Consider the following 24,959-nt stretch of genomic DNA (forward strand, 5'->3'; position numbering starts at 1 on the left):
ATGTAAAATTGAAAATTTAGTCCGAATCTCCTCTGCATTACCATACATTGACTTTTGTTCCTGTATATTTTCTTCAATAAATAAAATATGAAATTTTAAAATTGATTTTAAGTTAAAACTTGGTTATTTTATACATTTAGATAAATTTTTGATTTTACATATAATACTTTAGAAAATTTCCTGTCTGTTTTCTGAAACCTGAGAAAACGTCATCCTTAAAAGTTATGTAGAATTGCCAATCATTGAAAAAATTCAACTCGTTTCGTTTAAGACGAATTTAAAAGAACGACAACTCTAAACGCTGCAAAATCATAAAATCTGAAGCCTGTTCAACAGAGCGAGTGCAGAACATTTCTATCGGAAGTACACTTAAACTTCGTTATCTCGACATCGACGGGACAATCGAAAAATGTCGAGATATCCGAGGTGTCGAGATATCAGAGTTGATACTCGACGTCCTTAATTTGACTGCATAGTAAAACCATAGACCTAAACTAAACAGATGTGTAACTGTAAGTGCCAACATGTCTTCAATAGACCGTTTGTTTCAGCTATCCCTCTATATTTATTAGAAAATCTAAAAAGTTAATCATAAATGTAATTTATGAAATGCTTTTTTTTTTCAAAATCTTCTCATTTGACTAAAAACAGTTTTCCATCCACTCCAGGGTTCGATCCGCGTGCAACTAACTCTGTCAGAACAGGAAACAAAATGCGCTTTATAAACTCCAAACTGGAACGGTACAAAGCCGACTTCCGTAATACTGAAAAAAAATCGTTTTTAAATTTTTATTTCATCTCACTTCATTTTTTATTTAATAATCATTCATCATTATTTTTCATTTCATTTTACAAACTAAAATTTCATTGGAATTGCGCATTAAACAATGATGTTACACATGCATTTATATTACGGCTGATGCAATAGTCGTGCATGTCGTAGATTTGATTGTTTTCTGTATAGGAAATATTGGCGAGCGGTCGCGAACGTTCTGTTGATGATTATTCCCGTTCAATGATACAAAATATGATAAATGATTAATTAAAAAACACATTTCTTTTCAAACTTGTTTTCACTGGGCAACAGAACAATTATCATACGCTACTGCAAACGAATTTCCAAGATTTATCATAGTTGTACAGTCGTATGTTGAACGAGTCCGACTGAGACAACCGTTTTTTTGTTTTTTTTTTTGTTTTTTTTTTGTTTTGTTTTGTTTTTTGTTTTTTTTTTTGTCACAAGTGATCTATAAAGTGACGTCATTTTCATATTTGACGTCAAAAGGAGCAAAACATTATACAGAATATGCTATTTACAGAACTTGTGTAAGGCTCTGTGTGAAACAAATTTTATTCTAATCTGAACTTTGGTTTTATAGATATAGAGATAGTTCGCGAAGGTGTTTGATCATTCCGCAAGAAAACTCAGGTTTAAAGAAAGTTTATTGCATGAAGTTGTCCGAAGCAAGGTATATGTCCGACGCATGGTTACATGTTACTAACCTTACTATATGATGCACTTAGTGAATGTTTGTTAATTCCAATTCTCTAAACCCGTTCAGAATTCTCATATCTAAAAAACTACATGTTACCGTTAAAACATGAACAAATATAGATTAAATGTTGATCCCTGCGCTTTATTTAAAAACAAATTAAATGCTTCCCGCCCATTACAAGTCAAATATGTGTTGTCTCTTTTCTATTTTTGAAGTTTATGGTTATACCGTCGGTTATTACATATCTTAATTAGTGTGTATTTACATTTCACGAATATGTAAACATTTAAGATGTTTGAACCAAAAAGAATGCATAATTTTTCTTTTCTGATGAATAAAATTTAAACTTGATGAATCAATTTACTTACGCATTATGTTTTTGAGGTTGGTTGATACAAATCTCTAACTTTTCAGACGCCTGTGGCTGATTAAAGTCGCTGTATCTGAGGAATACTTCTCCTTGGGTCTGGCGTTCTAGAGTGAGGTAAGTTGTATTCATATCGCATTGTTTTGCCTTGCACACGGTACTATGTTGAAGGAAATAATTGGGCATCGTCAATATGATATTGCATTTGATTTTTTATAATCATTGAATTAAAATTTTGATACAACCAGGATTTCATTTCAATTTCAATTTGCTTGGAGATAAAATGCATGCAACAAGATACAACTTAAAAGGTTTTAATAAAAAAGTTTTTTTGTTTCAAAAAGAACTTATTAAATTCACAAAATGCGCGAAACATAAAGGGTTACCTATACTTTAAGAGATGAGGAGTGACTCTTTGAAACTAAACAACAATGTCCAAAATGTAAAAAATATTCCAAAATGAAAAAACAACCTTAAAACTGACGGTATATTGTCGCCCAAGTTGCGAAGTGATTAGAGTGTCTACGCTAGAGTCACAGCTAGTGTAAGGATTCTTAAGTTGCGGGATTGAATCCCACTACGGCAGGTAATCAGAATCGTGCTACGGCAAGTAATCAGAATCGTATTACAGCAGGTAATCAGAATCATACTACGGCAGGTAATCAGAATCGTACTAGTGTTTAATTATCTAATGAATACATGCATGAGAGTGATAAAACAGATTTATAATGGGAGAGGGGGATATCTAACTCTCTGTAACAGTAGGTAATTCAAATTTATTGATTTTAAAAGCTTTCTTTTTGCATTTCAAATATTTCAAACCTTTTTGAAAATGAAAAATTAAATTGTTTTAATATTAATAAAAACGATAAACTTCTTAAAAATACTAGTGAACATTTGAGACTTTATTTGATTTTTGAAAATTATTTACCCAATGTAAAATTAAACAGATTTATAGTTAGAAAAATTTTTTAAACACGATTTTTTTTCTCCCACCAGCTTAGAAAGTGACCTCTGGTTTTTGATTTCGTTATTTATGCTTAAAAGCTTTCATGAAATGAACATAATGCTGATTGATTTTTCCCGTATGCAATTGTCTTACAAGAATATTCGCATGGTATACTTGATTTTAACATAATGTGTTGCAAAACTATTTTTTACAGTTCTATATATTTTTCAAACGTAACTTCATATGTGCTAATATTGACAAATGAATTATACTTAAGGTATCCGACCCATATTAGTATTTAATTAAAATTTTTTGTGATCGAATTTTTATTTAACCTTTTAAGATGAAACATGATTGTATATTGAAACGCAAAAAAAAAAACAAAAACAAAAAACCAAAAAAAATCAAAAAACAAAACAAAAAAAAAACAAAAACAAAAACAAAAACAAAACAAAAAAAAAACCGCAACAAGCAGTAATCTACAAATGTTTGAATTTTTATCTAATAATTTTCAAAAAAGAATACAGTAAGGCTAAATTCACTTTTCAGAACATCAGAGATTTGATAAATATGTTAAATGTTTATCTTTTAACTTTATTACATTGTAAGAAACATATGACTGTTAAAACACCCCACCCCAGCCATTCAATTTAATACAACGTGCAAGACTGCCCTAAACAACAATTGCAGCTTAATTTCTACGATACAATATGCAAATCAATATCGAGACCTGAAAGAAAGAATTATTCTTTGCCATTTTTAAATGCTGTTTTTCAGATGATTAGGTCGAACTTAGCGCATTGTAGTAACCCTTAGCTTCCGGTTCAAGGACTGTCATTTATGCATATGATACGAAAGACCCCGTTCAGGCGTAATATAGTGTATTTTTGCTTCATCAACTCTCCATCACCTTTACTTTGAGATTTTCCAGCTAGAGCAATTAAAATGCGTACTTAAGCCATTTTCAAGAAGCCTTAACATCGTTACGGGAAACGAAAGAAGACTTTATTCTTTTGAAATATTGCTGCATTACTTGAAATTAACAGTACAAACCCTTAAAACTCCATAAATGTTGCCAAATGTTTTGTTACACATGCACATTTTGATTTCTGTTAGGCAGTTTCAAACTTGACTTCTGGTTATTGTATGAAAATCATTCAACGTTAAATTACCGATATTTACCAAAATGAAGATATCCATAATTTTAAGAAAAAAAATTCTTTACTTTACAAAATTATTTCCCCCTATAGTAGGGTGTTGTGTTTCTTTTGCGTGTTAGTATATTTTGATCGAATAACTCACTTAGATAATTTTTATATAAAAGGAAAAACTTTCAAAAGTTGTTAGGCGTAATTGTAGTACAAAAAAAATTGCTCTGTATAGAGCTAAAAGAAGCTCACTGACACCCTTTTTTTTTGTTTTGATTTTTTTTATTAAGCTTGGAGTGTAGATTCTGAAAATATTATTGACAAAAATGCTTAATACTTTTGGTAACAATAATTAAAAATCTTAAGCAATAAAATCTTTATCGTGCTAACGCCTGTCGTGACACGGGGCCTCAGTTTTAAAGTTTCATCAGAAGGACCCATCACTTTTACTTCAAATATCTTAACACTTTGGAAAGATTTATATGCTACGTATTTTGCAGTTATTGTGTCTAAGATAATCTCAGAAGAAGGAAGTGTGTGTGTGGCTGGGGGGTATCAACAATTTGTCAGGTGTATTTGGGCTAAGGTGTTGAAATAAATAGGTTATTTTGATGAATTAATAGATATGTGTGAAAACTGAGCTATTATGCACTCAAATGTAAATTTTTTCCCGTTTTGAGGAATTTGCTTGTGTTCGATCTGATCGAAAAATAACGGAAAAATCCGTCGTCAATTCGTCGTCGTACAGACACTGGACTTTCAATTAGTATGAAAAACGTCAGTACTGAGTTTATGTATCAAATGCATAATTGTATTTATTGTACAACTTAAATGTTTACAATTAAGATATTCTTTGTATAATGATGATAGCTTACAAGGTAAAATATTGTACAACTAGTTTTTAAATGACAAATAGTAAAAATGACATGTAAATAAAATTACCTGTAAATAAAAAATAATCAAAGTTTCAACAAATATTCTACTATAGTTCAACTAAAGCCTACAAAGCCTAAAAACTATTCAACTAAGCCGCTTAGCCGTCCGAATAAAATTGACACCCTTATTTATAACTATTATTCTCAGAGTTAATATAGTACTTTATGTTTCATGTCTCTAAGCATGTGCTTGATACTTATGCGGCAGAACTTTATTACTTGTCTTTGTTTTCGAGGTATTTATACACAAGGACAGATGAGTTATCCTCCGTCCCCAGCCAGAGGTTCTTTTCACCATCAATACAGAGCGTGTTTGGTGCTCCTGGGCATTTTTGTGGTCTGAGTATAAAACCAAGAAAACGTCCATCTTTGTTCATCAAATGGATGCTGAAGAATCTACTGCAGAAGCCATAAAAACCATTACACACTAGGATGTGTCCTAGAACGTCTGTGCAGATCCCACAAGGTTGAAATTCTAGTTGAGCTTGGTGTCCATCATAAGAGAATCGATGCTTGCCTGACTTTGTCACAACTACCACTTTTTCTCCACGGGTATCTGAAGTACAGATATCACCATTTATATTCTCTGTGATATAGTGGGTACTTTTAAAGAGGTTCTCTCCCTTTTCATTCTTTTGTATATCCTGAAATTTTATCCCCTCTGTACTAAATCGAGTCAATTTACATACTTCCCAATCTGATTCATGACCCATCCCAACAAGTATATCTCCGCTTATTTTAGATGTATATATTGATTGTGGCACCCAGCACATTGTGTCAATTATTTTCTTTTCCATCATATCGGTTGACAGCCTGAAAACAGCTTTCTTTTCTCTTTCTGCATACAGCAATTCTCCCTCATTAGTGACTGCATGGTAGCCATATGAACTTCTGCCGGTGGTTATTTGTTTTCCCAACTTTCCTTTTGGGTCAAACTGATTGAGATTTCCTTCACTGTCACTTGCCCAAAAATTTCCTGATTTCATTCTCGTTATATGAAATATACTTCTGAATACCGAAAGATCGATATTCCTTACCTTCACTGTTTGCTTTGATAGTTGAAGGTTACATCTTCCTGTATCATCAGTATATATTTTTTCTGCTTTAGAAATTTTCAGAGCCTCTTCAGATTCTTCCAATGTCATATTGATTTTACCAAACTGTTTTTCTAGCTCTACTGTGTTCATTTTACCTTCTTGAAATTTTGGTAACATTGCCTGTCTGTTCTCGGGAATTGCCTTTCTGGGAGTTTTATTTATTTTCCAGTAAAACGTAATCAAATCAGAAGCTTTCTCGGATGACAAACCCTTGTTTAGATTTTCTGACAATTCTTCAAGATAAGAAATATAATCTTCTGTCTCTTCTTTTTCTCTGTCCATGTGGCCAAGCACAGATTTTTCAATTCTTTCAAGCATAGAATTATTGTCATTAAAAATAGTTTCGATAGCTTTTATGATCTCGTCTGCTCTCTTCCTCATGGATGACCTTATTTCCTTTATCTGTTTTTTAACAGTAGTTACACTTTCCTGCTTTATCTGAAGATTTTGCCTCAATTGCGGTAAAAGAATGTCTTGGATCTCGAACATTTCCTTCTGACAATGTTTAAAACTTTCATTGTAAGCTATTTCTAAATCTAGCATTCTGTGACCATTATGGGCTAAGGCAAAGCATTTAGGACAGAGAAAGGCTTTGCAATCAATACAGCCTAGTTCTATCATTTTGGTAGGGTGAACATGACATTTTTGTTTCGGTAACTCTTTTGTTTTATCCTGGTAAAGAACTATTTCATGATTTATGATTTCATTTTTATTGATATGGCTCTCTCTGCACTGCTCACACATTCGCTGGTGACAGCTGTTGCAATAGAAGTTTGAGTAGTTGGTACAGGTTGCACACTCTATATAATGCTGCCCAGTTCCTTGACTTTTATCCATAGTACTGTTGTTATTCTGAAGGAAAAAGAAAATGCTATGATTTAATACCAAGTAAATGTCCCCATACACTTTAATACTACCTGTACAGTGTATATATCTTTTAAGATAACTGATCATTATAAAAAAAAAGTCGCTTGTTTTAAGCATATCTTATAAAAACATAATCAATAGAATTGGACAAAAGTTTTACCATCTGATATAGGTCTTGTATAGTGATTATTGTCAGATTTCTGAGTAATTAAATTATTGAAAGTAAATACACTGTATGCATATGTTAGAATTTTAAACATCAGTCTTAAAATGATGTACTTCGACAACAAATGGTAAACAGAATCTATTAGATGAATATTGATAAATATAGATAATAAACAAAGCTTGATTATATGACAAATAATCTCATTTGTGGCAAGTTGGAGTCATATTGAAATAAAATGGACTTTCTTACCGTAAGTTATCACCATATGTGTTTCATCCAAACACATTTTATTGACTTAATCGGATTCTGATGTTTATTTTCACGTTTATTATTTGAACCTCGATTGAAAATCTCTACTTCATTTTTCAAGTCTACAGGTAAACAGTTCTTGTCAAACAAAGCTTAGATAAACATTTGTTGTTAATCTGATAAGTTAATCTGGTCAGTTATGGGGTTAAATCACATATAGTCCATACATATCCACACGATTCTCTATTACACACATGATAAATAAAATATAAATACACTCTTATACTCATTTATTTAGCTTACTGTTTGACAGAAAATTGCGTAACGTTTTTCCTAATATGTGTATTCGTAAGAAGTGATAAATATTCCTAAAATCACGATATCATGTCATGAATGTGGCAGCAGTTGTAGGTGACCCACACTTCATACACAAATACTAGGATCTAGATTATATTAACATCTGTCTGATTAAACTCAAACCTAGCTCCTTTTTGTTCAAGCGACAATCAAAGTAAAAAGGAAAATACTTACTAGCAGTGCAATGCTGAATGAGATTTCCTGTTACTTAGACCGATGGTTAACGTTGGTAAACAGACCTTTATTTCCTAGCGGCAGCGACTTTAATCAAGGGCAGGTAACCATAGCTAGTATTTTCTCGGTTATCTTAGAAAAAAAATGTTTCTCATAAAATTCAAATGCTGCAGTATCATAAATATGAAAGAACAAAATCAAGATATCTCAAATTCACTTTTTTTTAAATTTTACTTAACATTGTACATAGTCTCGTTTTCCCCAGACTCTCGCTCTCGAGACTTTGCCCGAGCGAGAGTCTGGTCTGATTCCTATTTAATTTTTGTAATTTCAAATCGAGGCTTACCGAGAAATACGTCGTTTCCGGGATCCCCCTTTTAACTTTATCTATCACGTGACTTTCATCATCACGTGATGAAAAGTTAGGCATATTTTGTTCAAAATGGCGGCGGAAAGTCACCGAAACAAATCCGTGGCTGAATTGAAGGCATTTTTGTCAGATAGAGGCATCAATACATCACTTTATCGCAAAGATGCATTAATACGTATTGCAGAAGCTGCATCTGCGTTAAATCTAGAGCCTGAGACGGAGAATTACGGGAATTATCAGACTGAGAGAGCAAATCGAAGAAGTGTGATAGTCCAAGGAACTTCTGTGACTTTACCTGATATCTGTTCCGTATCAGACTGGCAGCAAGATTTGTCATTACTTCCAAATATTGAAACAGGGGACATCATGGTTTACCTAATGACAAAGTGCTCGTGGACCGAATCGCGGCTTAAGCAGGTCCAGTCCAAAGACTATTTCTACCTACGTAGGTATTAATAGCTACGTAGGTATTTAAAGCTACCCAAAGTAGCTATTTTTACCTACTTTCTGCTTTACTTGCATTTTGTGGCCAAATGCAGGAACGGCGCAACATGGTGAGCACACAATTTCTTGATACAGTCACATTGATGATGAATATGACAAAAATTTGGCCAAAAAATGAAAACTTCGTATATTATCAATTTTGCATAGAAACTAATGTAAAATTGCCGATTCAGGAAGTAATCATTTTTTGGCAAAAATTTTGTCGTATTCATCATTAGTGTGACCATATCAAAAAATATGGTATTTACCATGTTGCGCCGTTTGGTCTTTTGGTCTCAAAATGCATAAATTATATAAAGTAGGTAAAATTAGCTACTTTTGGTAGCTTTAAATACCTAGGTAGCTATTAATAGCTACGTAGGTAGAAGTAGTCTTTGGACTGGACCTGTTAAGGCATACAAAAATGACAATGGCTACAAACTTTTTCAACATAGACACATTGACAATGTTGTTGTCAAATTCTTATCGTACAACCATTTCTATATAAAATGTACATGTGTTCCAGAAACTAGACAGTCAGAAAAGCCATACACAACATGGATTCTTATGGATAATGATGGCACTGTAAAATCTGGGGGTTGTACTTGTGTTGCGTAAGTTAAATGTTTATATTTGTATATTGAATAGTTGAAAAAAAATGTTGAATATCTTAAAGTTCTTGCTCATATGTGATTAACAGATTGCCATAAGTTTAAAAAATATTTTACCATAAACTTGATAAAGTAAACATTTAAGGAATGTTTTTCGGTTTTGTGTGAGTTATTGGTGTGTGAATCACACAGACTTGTCACGTAGGCATATTTCATGAAGCGCGCTAGCGCTTCATGTAAAATATGCCTACATGCAAGTCTGTGTGATTATCACACCAATAATTCACACTAAACTTAAAAGCATTCCTTATATTTACATTTTACATGTTTAGAAGCACCGAAAATATATTCAATATTTGAATTTCTCGCTGCCCTATATTGTTATACTTTTACTAATGTCGCTGTAGCCCTATTGTGACGTCACGGTAACTAACTCACGTTTCTCCATGTATATTTCTACGCGTGAGTATACACGAAAATGATCAATTTCACAGTTGGCTTAGTAGAAAAACACAGCGAATGTAAATATTAATGTATGAAAAATGGAGAATACCAACAGGTTCTTTACTTTGATGTAGTGCTGGAGCTCCTTTAAACTTTATACCTCCCAGTTACATATTACCGGTAATTATTTACTACATATTTTTCAACAATTGGAGCATTCAACTTGGTACCCTTACTTTATTTCAGTGATGACGGAACATGCAAACACTGCGTGGCTTTGTTATTTTCTCTTCAGTCCTTTTCTGAGAGACACAAGGATAGGGGAGAGGAAACCTGCACAGACAAACCATGCAAGTGGGACAAACCAAGGATAACTTCACACCCAGTCACAGTTGAGGAGATATCGTTTCGTAGGAATTCAAGTCATCCAGATAAAAAAGACAATTACAACCCGGTTTCAAATCAAAGGCATATATCACACAGGGAGATCACAAAGATATTGTACAAAACATGTAAACATTATGGTTCTGTGTTTATGCACACTGTAGATCCACCTTCGGATGACAGTAGTGATAAAGAAGATTCATTAGAAATCAAGGAACTCAGTGATATAATAAGTGATTACAAACAACAAAATCCAATCGGAAATGAAAATGAGTTGATTGATTATCTCAGAAAAATTCATTCAAAAGATGTAATCAATCAAATAGAAAATTTGACTAAGGATCAAACAGATAATGCTATGTGGTACAAATACAGGAAAGGTCGAATTACAGCTTCGGTGATGGGTTCTGTTTACAAATGCAGAATTGAAAATCTTGCAACAGAAAACTATATTGTGAAAAAAATTTTTGGCAGATCTTCTTTTTCTTCTGCAGCTACAGAATATGGGAAAGCAATGGAAAGTGTAGCTCTTCAACAATACTTCTTTCAATACTCTAAAGATCATTCAAAAGCCCAAATTATGAAATCTGGTTTAGTAATTAGTGAAAATTATCCTTTTATAGGTGCATCCCCAGACAGTTTAATTTCTTGCCAGTGTTGTGGTAATGGCATTGTGGAAATTAAGTGCTCATACACCCATCAGCATAACTTTATCAAGGACATTGCTGCAAGTAATGACTATCACATACTTTTACACGAGGATAATATTGTATTGAATAGATCATCCTCATGGTACACTCAAATTCAGACTCAACTTTTCTGCACTGGGCTTCAGTGGTGTGATTTTGTATTATATACCCGAAAAGACATGGCAATTGAAAGAATTGTATTTGATCCAGAATACTTTGATTGTTGTTTAAAAAAAGCTTGTATCTTTTTCCACAAATTCTTGACATAAGTTGTATAAATAAAATACTGAGTGATTGATTGCTTTATTATATCAGAATCAAATTATACACTTAGATCGTGATTAGAGTTAAACAGTATAAGTATCAACAGCCTTAAACATTTGATTACAGGTACACAAAAAATTGTACAAATTTTTTTCAGCTGATATCAATAACCATATAATCATTGTCAAAGATAAATGTAACTTCTACAGAATTCAGTCAATTATCTGACCAGGTTTCACAAATGGTAACTTCTATAGATTTATGTCAAATATCTGACCATGTTTTACAGATGGTAAATGTAGTACAAGTGTATAACTCATGATTTACAATTGAACATAGACAGTGCAAGTTAGTAGCACTAAAGTAAATGCAGATATTTGTCGTTTTTTTTTCAAGATTGATGACAAAATTAAATATTGTTTAAAATGAGATCATGGGATTTATTTGATTCAAACTGCATACAGTGTCACTTGGTTACAAGAGGTTTCTTTAAGTTACAAAAGAATGCACCTAAAATGATCATCGGATTGACTAAAGATTTCATACTCCAGGGTAGAATCTGAGAAATAAGTTTAAATGATTTCAACCTTTGAATGGCTCTCTCAACATGGATTCTCAAATTTGCAATTTGACGGGTTTTTTTAATTTGAGTAGATGTAAGGTACTTCCCTTTGCCCCAAGTACACTTACGAGTAAATGGTGGTATATTCAGATAAGCATGTCTCTCTGTAAGTAAATCTCGAATGGTGAAACCCCGGTCAGCCATAATCTCGTCTCCCGGTGACACATAATCTAAGAAACCAGAATTCATGGTAATGTACCTGTCAGAAGTGTTCCCTCCCCATATTTGAGACACAAAGTTAAAAGCACCTGTTGGTGTAATGTTCACCAGAAATTTAAAGGTGTTGTGAGATTTATATGTACTATATGTCCTAGCATTTACAGAGGGGTCCCTGGGTCTCTGAATGAAAATCTCTGAACAGTCTATGATAGCTCTGGTCCTTGGAAATTTGTAAAAAGATTTTGGCATGAACTTCTTCACTAGTTCTCGGGATGGCCAGAAAATGAAATCTTTAAACATGAAATACATATAAAAAATCCAGGTTGAGAATATAGAAGAGATTCTGGAACAAGACACCCCAAATAAATCAGACATAACTACCACTGGCAATGCAAGGCGAAATCGCACAAGTGTAAGGATCAATTCCTGGTACCTTGATAGCTTTCTAGATGGACCCGGCTTATTCCCTCTATTTTGATAGCTTTTTTCGTTTTCGCTATGTTCACCGGTCCAGTATTTCAAATTTGGTTCATACTTTAATGTTAAGTCACTAATTTTATTAAAAGTTTCTAAATTTGGTAACCCAGTATATTGTTGGATAGATTTGTCATTTTTGGTTACTTTTTCAATGAACAGGTTTCTGAGAAGTGCATCTTTATCACTGAGTTTTGCCTTTAATTGTTCATTTTCTCTCGAAGTGTTGTTCATGTCTTCAGAAGTGAGGTCTGTCTGTGTACCTTTATCTTCAACATCATCACTGGTTGTTAGAAACCTGTCTACAAGTGGTCTGCTGTAGCTGTGATCTGTTTCAGTAGTTGTGGATGGTGCTAAGTAAATATATACATGATATATATAAATATATACATAAATAATTAATGCAAACAATTTTCTGTCAATTAACATCTGCACATTTTGTATAATTATACATGTATCGATATAAATAAAAATTCTGAGTACTGTTTTATCCCCAGTGCAGTATCAGGGTAATGAATTGAAACTTAATGATCGAGAATTTGTACCTGACTCTGAAAGTTTGCAAGACTCTACAACTGTTTCATACACAGCAAATGGCGCAGGCCCACACTTATGTCTACTGGTACGTGTTACTGAGATGACAATGATACTTGCAGCATATGTGCTGGGTCTGTAACAGATAGTTTTTTATTACTAGTCCAAAAGAACTTCATTGAATGTACACTGCATGGGTGATTATTATGAGGACAGCTCTATTTACAATAAATTCATTCCATATTACAGGGCTGTCCCTAAGACCTGAGAGCCAGGGGATTCTCCCCTTTAGTCAAATTAGTGGCATATGATGCCTTGGTTATTTTGGGATTGTCCCTCAATTTACTGTTAGAGGAGTAACCCCAAGTTTTCCTTCTATTTTTTAAATGCAACCCACTATTTCAAATCCTTGGGGACAACCCTGCATATGATGTTCTTACCAGGTAATGTGTATTTGGAAAAGATGGTAACCTCAGATGTTAGTTATACACATGTAATCATATCAAATTAAGATGGATATCAGGTGAATAATAAATAATTGTGCTAAGACTGGACCTATGTCTGATATGAACAGCTGATAAAGGTGATCTTAGCTCAAAAATGCATACATTAATGATAAGTAATTTGTATACTTTTAGCTGTTGTCTTTATGTAGGGTTGGCCCATATATTTACATTTGTCATACCTGAGTTTTCATATATTTACATTTGTCATACCTTGTCTTGGAATGCAGGTGCTGTTGCACTTTGCTCCATTGCTCGTTCTCGCTTCTCAATAGACAGGGGTTTTGTTGTATATACTGATTTGTAATTATTCCATGGGAAAAGTTCTGGGATTGTATGATTTTCTGAGCGACAATTTCCTACGAAATGTTTCGTGCAAACTCTGTGATGAGCTAAAGGTTCATATTCTTTGGGGCGCCGTATCATGGTGATCGGCCATTTCGCTCGAAGTTTTGGCTCTTTGCGTTTCGTTGGGAAGGGTTCAAAGGAGACATCCTCCATCCAAGGATATTTATCTAGTTTATTCTTCTTTCTTGAATCGGAATTGCACCCTGGTACAACACACCAATACTTGCCCTTTGATTCGGGAGTATTTTTTCGACCCACCATGATTTGTTTACGTTTCATAAAACCCCGCGTCAAAATGTGCCTAACTTTTTACAGAGTCACATGATCACAAACTCCATTCAGTGTCGATTCTCCGGGACTACTTTCCCTACGAATAACGCCACTGCCACAGGCTTTCCAAACTTTTTCCAAAATTTGGAAAATTGGCTTGCGCGAGTAATTCGGTTTTCAAAAAAATCAAACTGAATGTTGTATATAAGTTTATGGATTAAAATAAAGGAAAATAAAAATCGTTGTATTTATTTTTCAGAGGGGTAAGTAACGGTTTGTTGTTTTCAATCCGATTAAATCCGGATTATTTTTTCAAGCGTAGTTTACACCAAGTTGCAATGGCGGCTTCCATGCGTCATTGGAAACGGAGAGAAGTTTCGTGTCTTATGCATGTCATGGCTGTAATTCAACACATTCTGAATGAATTTGATAGAAATACGAGACTGTGGATGCAAGCGACATAATATATTTCATGGTTGTGCGAATGGCATCAATAATGATGAGAATATTCGAGAAAACAAAGAGCTCTGTAATATTCGAGACTGATCGAGTTGCTCAATGAAAGCTAAAAATTCTGTGATGGCAGTGCTGAGGAAACATTGATGTGACAAAAGGTAAAGTTTGAATACTGTATAAGACGAGACAATATCTGTAAATGAGTAACACATGTCCATCGTTATGATAACCCTTTAGACCATGAGTTCTCCAAATTTACAAGTCCAGAAAAATCACTATATTTAGAGCTCTGTATAGCAAAATCTACCTATATATAGCTTTATTTACCCATATAATTTAACTTTATTTAGCTATTTTGAAGTAAATTTCTGTTTGTCAAAAGCAGACAAAAAGATGCATAATGAAGCATTATTAGTTTTCAACTTTGAAATGGACTGAAAACAATTAATTCACCTAAAACACACTTTTAAAAATGTTATATAACAATAAGCATGTAGGTAAATAAAGCTATATAGGTAAATTAAGCTATATAGCTATATATAGTGATTTTCCTGGACCTGTTTAATTATAGCATAGACCAGAAGAGATAGAACACATCATTAAAATTAAAAATTAATTATCTCATTCTAGCACGTTAAGTCTTAGAATTATAAAAAATCATTGTTATTATTCAACTAGGTTATACAAGTAGACCATGATGTTACACATACAACATTGTAGTTCTCATGTACATGTATCTATACAATCTACAAATTTTGAAAATCCACATATTTTCTACTGAGGAATTGAAAATGAAGAATCTATTATAATAGAGAAGTAAACTAAAGTTTGCTTTTAATAGGGAAGGGAGAGAACAACACCAGGATATGACTACAATGTCACCCAAGGCTTTAAATACTAGTATATGACTGTGGTGCTTTATCGATCCAGCTTTCTGACCACAGTAAGGCACTCATGACTGTGACAGATACTGCCTTATTATCACATTGAAGGTAAAAAATTCAAATATCATAATCTCCTTCAACACACAAAACAGTATCAAATTTAGGACAGATCAGGAAGTGCATGATATTTATAAACAACAGTATGGCTAGATGTTAATTGTGTTATGTCATGATACACTTAAACTGTATCATGATTCATATCAAAACATGGAAGCAAATTGAAAAGGGGGAGCTTAACCAACAAAAAAGGTTAAATTCCAATTTTCAATGCCTATATGTTTTTAATGTCTATAGTATTTAAAATTTGCAAAAAAAAAGGGGGGCTAAGCCCCCGCCCTTCCAGTTCCAATGCTTATGCTAAATGTCACGATTCAAATTTTTCAAAATAAATTCTTCTTTGTTCTGATATATGAAATTCTGAATCTCATTTTCTAAGATAAAAAAAATCTAAAATGAGGTTTTTTCTATCAGTTCACAAATATAATGATGTAACAGTTATGAATACTGAAAATTACAATAAATACAACAAAAGTAAATAAAGTAAAAACTCTTTAATTAGATTAAAGGACTAAAAAGAAATGTCATACATTGTAATATCCCTACACTAACCACAGTTTTATTTTTTTTAGTATAAAGTAAGCTTGAGTAAATCAGGAAAATGTTACATCGTAATGAATTGTATTTGACTTGTTGTGCCCCCATATTCTGAGATTTTGGAGTATATATGTTTTGCCCTGTTTGTGCATCTGTTGGTCTCTCTGTCTGTCTGCCTGTTTGTCCACAAAATCTTTAATGCAGCTCACATTTGGATGTGTGGGTTTATTGCTTTCATATTTCACATATGTATTTCTTAATCCAAATACCTTTCTGCGGGTACAACCAAATTTAACCTTAACCTTTGGATTTTGACTTGCATTTGAAAAACTTTCAATCTTTGCCATAAGCTGCCATGCAGGGCATCAGTGTTTCGTAAATGTCTTGTTTTCTGATATCATTCATAATATCATGATGTAGTTTTGTAACCATGCAACTACATGTGCATGACATTGTGTTTACTGTTTATTATCTACACTGGGTGAAAAAAGTGGTTTCCCATCATGGGAAACTTTATGGAAACCACATGGAAACCTCAAGTTTACATCATGTTTCCCAGTGGTTTCCGTAGCGGATGCCAGGTTATTCCGCCAAGTTTCCGTGACACGGAAACCCCCTACGCTCCGATTCCATAAGGTATCCCGAACCACGGAAACCTCTGTAAACCTGAAGTTTCCCGAACATCCATGTAGTTTCCCGTAATGGGAAACCTGAAGATTCCACTGGTTTCCAGAATCAGGAAACTTGATGGAATCGGAGCGTAGGGGGTTTCCGTGGAATGGAAACTTGGTGGAATCTTTAGGTTTCCTTTTACAGGAAACTACATGGAAGCTCGGGAAACCTCACGATTCTTAAGTTTCCTTGACTCAGGAAACCATATGGTATCGGAACTTAGTGGTTTCCGTGAAATGGAAACTTGATGGAATCTTTAGGTTTCATTATACGAGAAACTAAATGGAAGCTCGAGAAACCTAACGATTCATAAAGTTTCCTCGACTCAGGAAACCATACGGAATATGAGCGTAGTGGTTTCCATGGAATGGAAACTTGATGGAATCTTAAGGTTTTCTTTTATGGGAAACTACATGGAAGCTCGTGAAACCTTATGATTCCTGAAGTTTCCTTGACTCAGGAAACTATATGGAACTTGTGTAGCACTTTCTGTGTGGCGGAAACTTGGTGGAATTATCTGGAGTCCCATTCCTTGTGGAAATTACTGGGAAACTTTAAGATTCCCTAACTTTTCTAAAGGAAGCAATGTGAAATAATGCGAATTCTTTTAAAAATCTATCAAAAAAATTTATTACATGTAAAAGAAAAAAGCATTACCATTTTATATGTTTAATAACTCATTTGATGTACAAAAACGAAGTTTCGGGGGTATATAGTTTTTGTCGTGTCTGTCTGTCTGTTTGTCCGCAAAAACTTTAACCTTGCCCATAACTTTTGATTTAGTTGAGCTATGACTTTCATATTTCATATGTGTATTCCTTGCGACAAGACCTTTCTTTGGGTACCACCAAATTTGACCTTTTGACCTTGACCTTGGAGTTTGACCCACTTTTACATGAAAATTTTAAAATTTTACTTTGGCCATATCTTTTGAACAGTAGACACCAGGACATTTATACTTCACATATGTAATGTTTGTTAAAAGACCTTTCACTGGATACCAACAACCTTGACCCTTTGACCTTGACCTTGTAGATTTCCTTACTTGTGAAAAAACTTTAACCTTGGCCATAACTTTTGAACGGTATATATAGCTAATTTGTTGGAATGCCTTACATTTAGAATTTTATATGTATCTGTTATTCATAATTTAGATGCATAAATGACTAATGTTTTTTATAAGTGTGTATAAGTAAATAGACAGTGTGAGAAGTACATGCATTTATCACAATTAATTTATTTTTCAGACTGATTTTTGAAGGACCTTTCTACCTAAACAGAAATGTATGAATGTCAGCATCACTGTTTCAATCACTCAGCACGTGCACCCTACCATCAAAGTGGATTTGGTCTTCAAAGACAAAAACAGTGGATGTGATCTTCAGAGACAAAATGAGCCCCCAAAAGAAGTCACTCTTGTTTAACTGGAATAATTTTTTCACATGTATCATTGTTTTACACCTACATATTTTTAAGTAGAAGTAACAGTTATTCAACATATTTTTTCTTTTAATTTGAATACATGTAGAGGCAAATGATAAAATGATCACATCAGAGTTTCATTGTGTTGTTATATTTATGTGTGATACTATCAATCATAACAAGTTTGATACCGGAAATCCGGAAAAAAACACCCTAAATGTGTATTTATTTTGCAATGTTTTCATAAGTATTATACAAGTCCATCACACCTTTGCTGCAATACAGAGATTACGTATTTTACTGTGAAATGTCAAGAAGATTCAATTTGAGATAAATTTCTACTCTTTACTGAATCAAATTGAATGTGGAAAAAATACAAAGATACAGAAAAAATCCTCACCTTCTTTTAGTTGTGGACAATGTTGACATTAGCAAATTTGTGCTGCCCCCTTTTATATTGAGTTAAATTGATTGTATTGTATTTCTTTTAATTACAATAAGCCCTAACTATTTTTTTTTTTTTGATTACTTGAAACATTGAGGTTTTTAGAACAATAATCGAGCATTGAGTAATTTTAAAAGAATGTATGTAAAGGGGGAGGGCATAGCAAGTAAAAATAAAAAAAAACACCAAAAACTTTGACAAGCATAAGTCTGATTGGAGACAGACAATGTACATGTATTTTCAACAGAAAATATGAATACAATATCCTAATCATGTAGTGATTCTGTTACTGCAAGGGAAAGTACACGGAGGTGGTGACTGTATTTTAAAACTAAGAAGGAAAGAATTCTGAATATCCTCACCCCCTCCAATGTTATAAAGGTGCCTGATAACATTGTCATTGAAAGAAACGAAATATCATTTTATCCAATCAGAGAAAGATTTTCTACAAACGACAGAGAAACTAAAACATGTCCTCAAAGGCGGATCCGGACGACCGATATGCAGGAACAGAATTTTAATCAATTACGTTGTAGAGGAAAGGGGGGGGGGGGTCCGAACATAATCATTTTACTGTTGAAATTGTTCACTGAAAGGACATCCCTTGTATCTTGAAGTATACATGTACTTATATTAACGAAATTTGTATGTGTGAAAAGTTTTAACCAACAAAAATGGTATTACGTTTGAAGTCATTTTTTAGCTTCTCTCTCTCTCTCTCTCTCTGTCAGGGGGGAGGTGTATTATTAAAAAAAAAATCTGGCTGCCCGCTTATATTTTATAGCGATATTACGTTCCTGTTTATCGATGCTGAAAATGAAAATTGAATTTTGATTTTAATATTTGTTTACTTCCTCAATTATTTTGTTGATATTTCCCCCCAATTCTAAAATCGGGCGTATGAAAAACAATCGTCTTTATTCATGTTATTAGATTTAAAAAAAGTGGAGAAAAGCTAGAAAAGAAAGAACGGTAAATAAATATTCTTAAGCAGTTTAATCATCGTGTACATGTATAATAATTCTTTACCAGTTTCTATGTTCTATAATACATGTAATCGGCGTCAATGTGTTATTTTGAATTTTATTTTACAGGCTGTTTGCATAAAGCTTGTTAATGATGGACCTTATGTTTTTTAGTCTGAACTAAAATGCTAAATGCATTTGATTGAATTAAATATTTTGTACTTAGCACATAGATAACGCAAGTATTTTTTTTTTAGACATATTAAGCATCTCGCATGCACATGGTGTATAACATTGGCGGATCCAGAGGGGGGGTTCCGGGGGTTGGAACCCCCCCTTTATTTTTTGCCAAGTGGTGAGAGAGAGAGAGAAAGAGAGGATAAACGTTTGCCGAGAATAAATATTTGTACGTCTTACTTATGTATTGAATAGATAGATTCTCACACATGTAGTTTCCTCTACTATTCCTTCACTATTACTTTTTTATGAGAGAATGGTAGAAAATAGTCTTCTTATCTTTATATATCTCATATACGATAAGTAACATGTGAGATTTAATTTGATATTTCCGCGTAAGCTGGAATTGAGCGCCGGAGGCGCGAGTATTCTAGGGGGGTCCGGGGGCATGCCCCCCGGAAAATTTTTAAATAAATGGAACAAAATCCTGCATTCTTAGAGCTTCTGAGGGTCATTTGTAGACCTTTACAAAGGCCACAAAAACTTCACTTTATAGACAAAATATTAATAACAAAAAAAATTTAAACCAGGTCAGTGCTTTATTTAATATTTTCTCTGAATATCTATCACAAATCAATTCTGTTTTTCATGTTAAGGGGTTTCACTACTAACATTGTTTTTGTTGTTACTCCATTCTTCCGATTCATAGTGATATAAGCTCCATCTTACTCATCTACACTTTTCTTTTTAACTCTGCAATCGCATACGTATCTTTCGACATCATGGACTTGGCACATGATTATCGATCAATATCAAATAAAAGCTTGAATAATCTATTCTCTCTTAGAAACGTTTGAATGACTAGGATGATAAATTAGGATATGCTGTTAAACTTCAATCGGACAAAAACGGAAAATTTCAAAATGATGTTTTAAATATTCTCCGTTTAATCGGAGAATTTTCTACCTGAAAAAGGTGAATTTTTGCATCTTTTTCAAGAGGGGAAAGGTACCGTTTACCGGTAGTAAAAACAGCCTTGATAAATCCCTGATGATACAGGGGTCTCGGGTTCGATTCCCGGTCCAGCCATGCATTTTCTCCTTTCCTGTTACAGATTTGGTGCCGTGCCATGCCCTGGAATTGACAGGTGAAAGACCTGCCAGGGATGAGCCTGGGTTGGGGTCTTTGGAGGGCCAAAGACCTTTAAGGAGGGAGGAATGTAATGGTTAGGGCCGTGGATATCGGCCTGGATAGCTCAGTTGGTAGAGCACCTGACTAGAGATGCAGGGGTCCCGGGTTCGATTCCCGGTCCAGCCATACATTTTCTCCTTTCCTGTTACACTATAAAGGATGCAAACTTACATGCACATTTCTCTACTGAATAGACCTGGGGCAGTTGCAGATTAAATTTGGTTCAAATGGTAGGGACTGGTTTTGTATGCAAAGAACTCGGAGCAAAAAACTTAAATGAGAAACTTTTTATTTGTTTGCAAAACATCTTAGTCCCATCTGATCAAATTCCAACCACGGATGCAAAGTTAGCCACTTGGACTGGAAACGAGTAATGACGACCATCGTTACCGTTGACATCAGGAGTCAACGTCTTGGACTGTTCTTCTTAATCAGAGACCTCTGCCGAGTCTGGGAATGAAAAAGTTTCCGTCGTTTTATTTGTAAAACAAACGAAAGCTTTCGTTGTTTTGGGTCATTTGGCCCAATACCAATCTTCGCTTTGGAGGCATTTCGGGCAAGTGTCTGGATACGCGATGAGTAACTTGTCCTTTTTTTTTTACGAAATAAATAATCAAAGTTTTAAGAAATATTAGAACATATTACATAGTTGAGTATTACTTTCAAGTGTTCATTATTTAAATCATTTAATTTACATATAATTTTAATAAACATCATTGACTCAGTATTCGGTAAAAAAATTCTAGTAGCGTACGTAATCTAAACGAAGGAAATATTCCAAGTACGATTCCGACATACGCGGCTACAAAGAGTCTGATTGAACGAGTAACAGTATGCTCAGATACGTCATGAATACAATTGGTCAGCTTGAAAACGGTCCTAAATCGCACCAAGATAAGAGTTTCGACATACAATTTTGCATCTTATAGCGCCATATCTGTAAGACATGCGCCAGACTGACCCCTTTCTAATTTTTTAGTGCGCCATTTACAAATATTGAGCGCCAATGGCGCAAAGGCGCAGCCCAAAGTGATCCCTGGTATTTTATGTGTCCTTGAATGAAGAACGCTTCTGCTACTGTTCATTAGTCTGGACACCACACATAAACTGCCCGACGGTGAAATCGTTAGTGCACTATTTCAATTTTGTAATAATTTAAGATCATGGATTTTAACTCGAATTTCCTCGTTTGTGATCGAACTGATGTAAAGAATTTTACCTATACGTTCCTTTGTTCAAGATAACATTTACAGAGTATGATGTACAATGTAATTAATTATATATTTTTAATGCATGTTCATGATCATTTTCAGCTCTTATTTTAATTATTTTATAGTTGCTGCATTGTGCCTGAGATGATCCCCACAGCGATGGCGTTTGATAACTTGGACAAGTTGGTGGATGTAGATGCTTAGCCAATCAGTCACTAGGCTTGTGAAAATGGTGAGAACTAGCTCAAATTATCATTCAAACCAAGTAAACTAACTTTGATTTTATTAATCCATGTCTATTAGCATAAGATTAAAAAAATTATTGCAAGTTTGCAATGTAAACAAAATTTAAAGGTTTATATTCTTAACACGCTTAAATTCCTTATTCTAATAATTTAAAACAATGAATTCTGACAGATAATCTAAACATGCTAACTGCACAGGCATGCATAATTATTTTAGATCAAACAGCAATCATCTACTATGAAGTATACATGCATTTTACAGGAATTTGGATGCTCACAAGGACAAGAGCTGTATGACAAAAAACCCCAAAAGGTCAGATTTCTTAATTATTTTCTAAATCAATAAAATCACATGAATTGAAATTATCTTTTTCAGGATCAGCTCACCTGAACCATTTTAAGGCCTAAGTGAGTTTTTTGATCAGTGGCTGATGTTGTCTGTCGTGTATAAACTTTTCCTACTTTTACATTTATCAGAATTAATCCTAATTTGAACAAAAAATTGCAAGATAATGAATTCATATTCTACAGTAGACTGATTTGCCAGGTTGAAAGAACCAATTGTTTTGTATAGCTTTAGTTTATTATTTGTCATATATTTATATGGATATCAATAATGATGCATCTTAATGGTTATCTTTTCTTTCAGAAATTGTGCAAGGAAAGTTTGAAGTGTCTGTGGGACTGGGAATGATCATTATCCAACTTTCTGAGCCTTCGTACTGAAAGTGAATGCATTCGTGACACCAATTATCTGTCAACCCTATAACATAACCATTTACTAATTTCATGGGATATCAGTGAGGAAGTGATTCTCTAGCAAACACGTCAGAGGTTTTGGATCTTCATTACCGGTAATTGGGATCTTTGGCATGTACGTTGGGGGAAAATACTTTAGCATCTGTTGATTTTATGGGATGTTTGTATCAATATAGTTGTGTAGTACATATTTTTTGCATTTAATACATGTATTTGTCACTCTAGTCATTAACTTTGTACCAGTACATAAGCCACTGGCAGTTCATTGTAAATGTATACTCTGTTTCAATGACCTCTCCAATTCCATGTCCAATGTCATTTAGTAAAACTAACTTCTTATTTTAGAAAATGCAGACTGGAGTTTACTAAATACATGTATATCTTAACATGATTATCATTAATTTAACTAAAGTGATTCTCCAGTAATCATATTCTTCTCTGGATATTTTTGTAAATAACCTTTGATGTAAAATACTTTCAGTGAGAATACATTTAAAAAGTGTGCTTATATTGTACATCTGAGAGTATACGAGGGTTGTCCCGTAAAATCGTGGACAAGTTGTCTATTTTGAAAAATAATCATCACTGCGTTCTGAAATTTTCACCACTTTTTAGTAGATAAATTATGAATATACATAGCAAATTTCAAATAGATATATGCATAGGTAAACAAATTGTGATATTTTATGTTATGTACTGTATCGACCTACGGCGCACGGATGATAACGTCAAAGTGTCTAAAACAGCGTCACGTTTCATCTTTGCTAAACTTAAAGTTGGATAAGCCCCACTTAAATTTAGAAATTTTATTGATTTACATATGTGAGTATCTATAACCAGTTAAGAAACCAATGTGGCACACTCATGCGATCTTCTGAATATTTATTAGCAAGTTACAGACAGTATTCTCACCATCATTCAATTAAAAGAGAATCTCACATCGACGGTCGACAGTGACAGCTTCCTTTGCTATTTCAAATGGCAGTCTGTCCATATGTTTTGTACTATCTGGGGACTCGACCACGAAGACTTCACTAAGAAAACTTTCATTTCATTTATATACTAAAGATCTGGGGATATTTTTCATATTTTCTTTCTTCTGTATTCATTTAAAGTCTCTTAAGGCGTCATTACCACATCCTAATCTATCTGAACTGCTCTCCGGTGCGCCGTAACGTCATAAAAACTCGCCATTTTTCGTGCATTGTGTTTATTAGTTTCCCATTTCAAATGCTCGGGAAACTGCTAAAAATCAACCAAATGCCTTGAAATTTTTAAAAAGACGACAGAATTGATTAAGGAATGGAATTAGGATAATTTTCATCCTAATCTTATGTATTGAAAACTTTTATTACGAATTAATTTTTATGTGTTGTCTAATATAACCTTGCTATTTTTACCGTGCGCCGTAGGACCGTACCTTGTGCACATTCAAGCAGAAGAAAATCTTTATTTATGAATATATATTATCAAAAACATTATGATTCACTTAAATATGATGAATAAACATTTACTGAAAATTTCAGTTTAGTGCGCCCATTACTTTTCGAGAAAAACGCTTTGTCCACGTTTTTATGGGACAACCCTCGTATATGCAATATTTGTCTCAAAAAACATTGTAAAAGAAACAATGAATTTTTTATTTTGAAAATATAGATTTGATCTATGAAAAATTTTGGTGTTATCAAGTTTTTTTTGTAATTATTTGGCACTAATTATTTCAGTTTTCATTGTACATGTATTTGGAATTTGGAATTCCATGGATTTCCATGGAATTCCTTAGATTTACAAATATCCTGGAATTCCATGGATTTCCTCCGCAAATTTCCATTCTGGCATTGTTCCGCTCTTTTCCAGGCTAGATTAAAAATTCCAAATCATTCCGAAAAAAGCTCCGTCCCAATACTCCGGAGAATTC

General features: G+C 33.7%; 3 protein-coding genes and 2 long non-coding RNA genes across 5 annotated transcripts; 3 read left to right on the forward strand and 2 right to left on the reverse strand.

Annotated features, from left to right (window-relative positions):
• Positions 1-5,110: 5,110 nt before the first annotated feature.
• LOC134269017 (uncharacterized) lies at positions 5,111-6,613 on the reverse strand. The gene has a single exon (XM_062751241.1). The coding sequence runs from the start codon at positions 6,611-6,613 to the stop codon at positions 5,111-5,113; it is 1,503 nt and encodes a 500-aa protein (XP_062607225.1).
• Positions 6,614-9,075: 2,462 nt separating this feature from the next.
• On the forward strand, positions 9,076-11,084 carry LOC134269016 (uncharacterized). Its single transcript, XM_062751240.1, has 2 exons — positions 9,076-9,272; positions 9,960-11,084. Exons 1-2 carry the CDS (start codon positions 9,226-9,228, stop codon positions 11,053-11,055), a joined length of 1,143 nt encoding a protein of 380 aa, XP_062607224.1. The 5' UTR covers positions 9,076-9,225; the 3' UTR covers positions 11,056-11,084.
• On the reverse strand, positions 11,074-13,951 carry LOC134269015 (uncharacterized). The gene is made up of 4 exons (XM_062751239.1): positions 13,556-13,951; positions 13,104-13,153; positions 12,851-12,975; positions 11,074-12,658 (listed from the first exon to the last, which is right to left on the reverse strand). The coding sequence occupies exons 1-4, from the start codon at positions 13,949-13,951 to the stop codon at positions 11,517-11,519; spliced, it is 1,713 nt and encodes a 570-aa protein (XP_062607223.1). The 3' UTR covers positions 11,074-11,516.
• A 1,314-nt stretch (positions 13,952-15,265) lies between these two features.
• Positions 15,266-18,182, forward strand: LOC134269013 (uncharacterized). Its single transcript, XR_009992484.1, has 2 exons — positions 15,266-15,408; positions 17,874-18,182. It is a non-coding gene; the product is annotated as an uncharacterized LOC134269013 (long non-coding RNA).
• Positions 18,183-22,046: 3,864 nt separating this feature from the next.
• On the forward strand, positions 22,047-24,635 carry LOC134269014 (uncharacterized). The gene is made up of 3 exons (XR_009992485.1): positions 22,047-22,269; positions 22,500-22,595; positions 22,932-24,635. It is a non-coding gene; the product is annotated as an uncharacterized LOC134269014 (long non-coding RNA).
• The last annotated feature ends 324 nt before the right edge of the window (positions 24,636-24,959 follow it).

The sequence above is a fragment of the Saccostrea cucullata genome, unplaced genomic scaffold, assembly GCF_032062105.1.
Source record: "Saccostrea cucullata isolate Sc308-1 unplaced genomic scaffold, CSIRO_AGI_Scuc_v1 ctg12904, whole genome shotgun sequence".
Lineage (NCBI taxonomy): Eukaryota > Metazoa > Mollusca > Bivalvia > Ostreida > Ostreidae > Saccostrea > Saccostrea cuccullata.

Coding starts and splice junctions, on each gene's coding strand:
- LOC134269017 (XM_062751241.1), bottom strand. CDS start 6,613: ATGATAGAACTAGGCTGTATTGATTGCAAAGCCTTTCTCTGTCCTAAA.
- LOC134269016 (XM_062751240.1), top strand. CDS start 9,226: ATGGATAATGATGGCACTGTAAAATCTGGGGGTTGTACTTGTGTTGC. Junction 9,273..9,959: donor GGGGGTTGTACTTGTGTTGC/GTAAGTTAAATG, acceptor ACTTTATTTCAG/TGATGACGGAACATGCAAAC.
- LOC134269015 (XM_062751239.1), bottom strand. CDS start 13,951: ATGGTGGGTCGAAAAAATACTCCCGAATCAAAGGGCAAGTATTGGTGT. Junction 13,154..13,555: donor CACCTGCATTCCAAGACAAG/GTATGACAAATG, acceptor AAAATAACCAAG/GCATCATATGCCACTAATTT. Junction 12,659..12,850: donor TTGCAAACTTTCAGAGTCAG/GTACAAATTCTC, acceptor ATATTTACTTAG/CACCATCCACAACTACTGAA.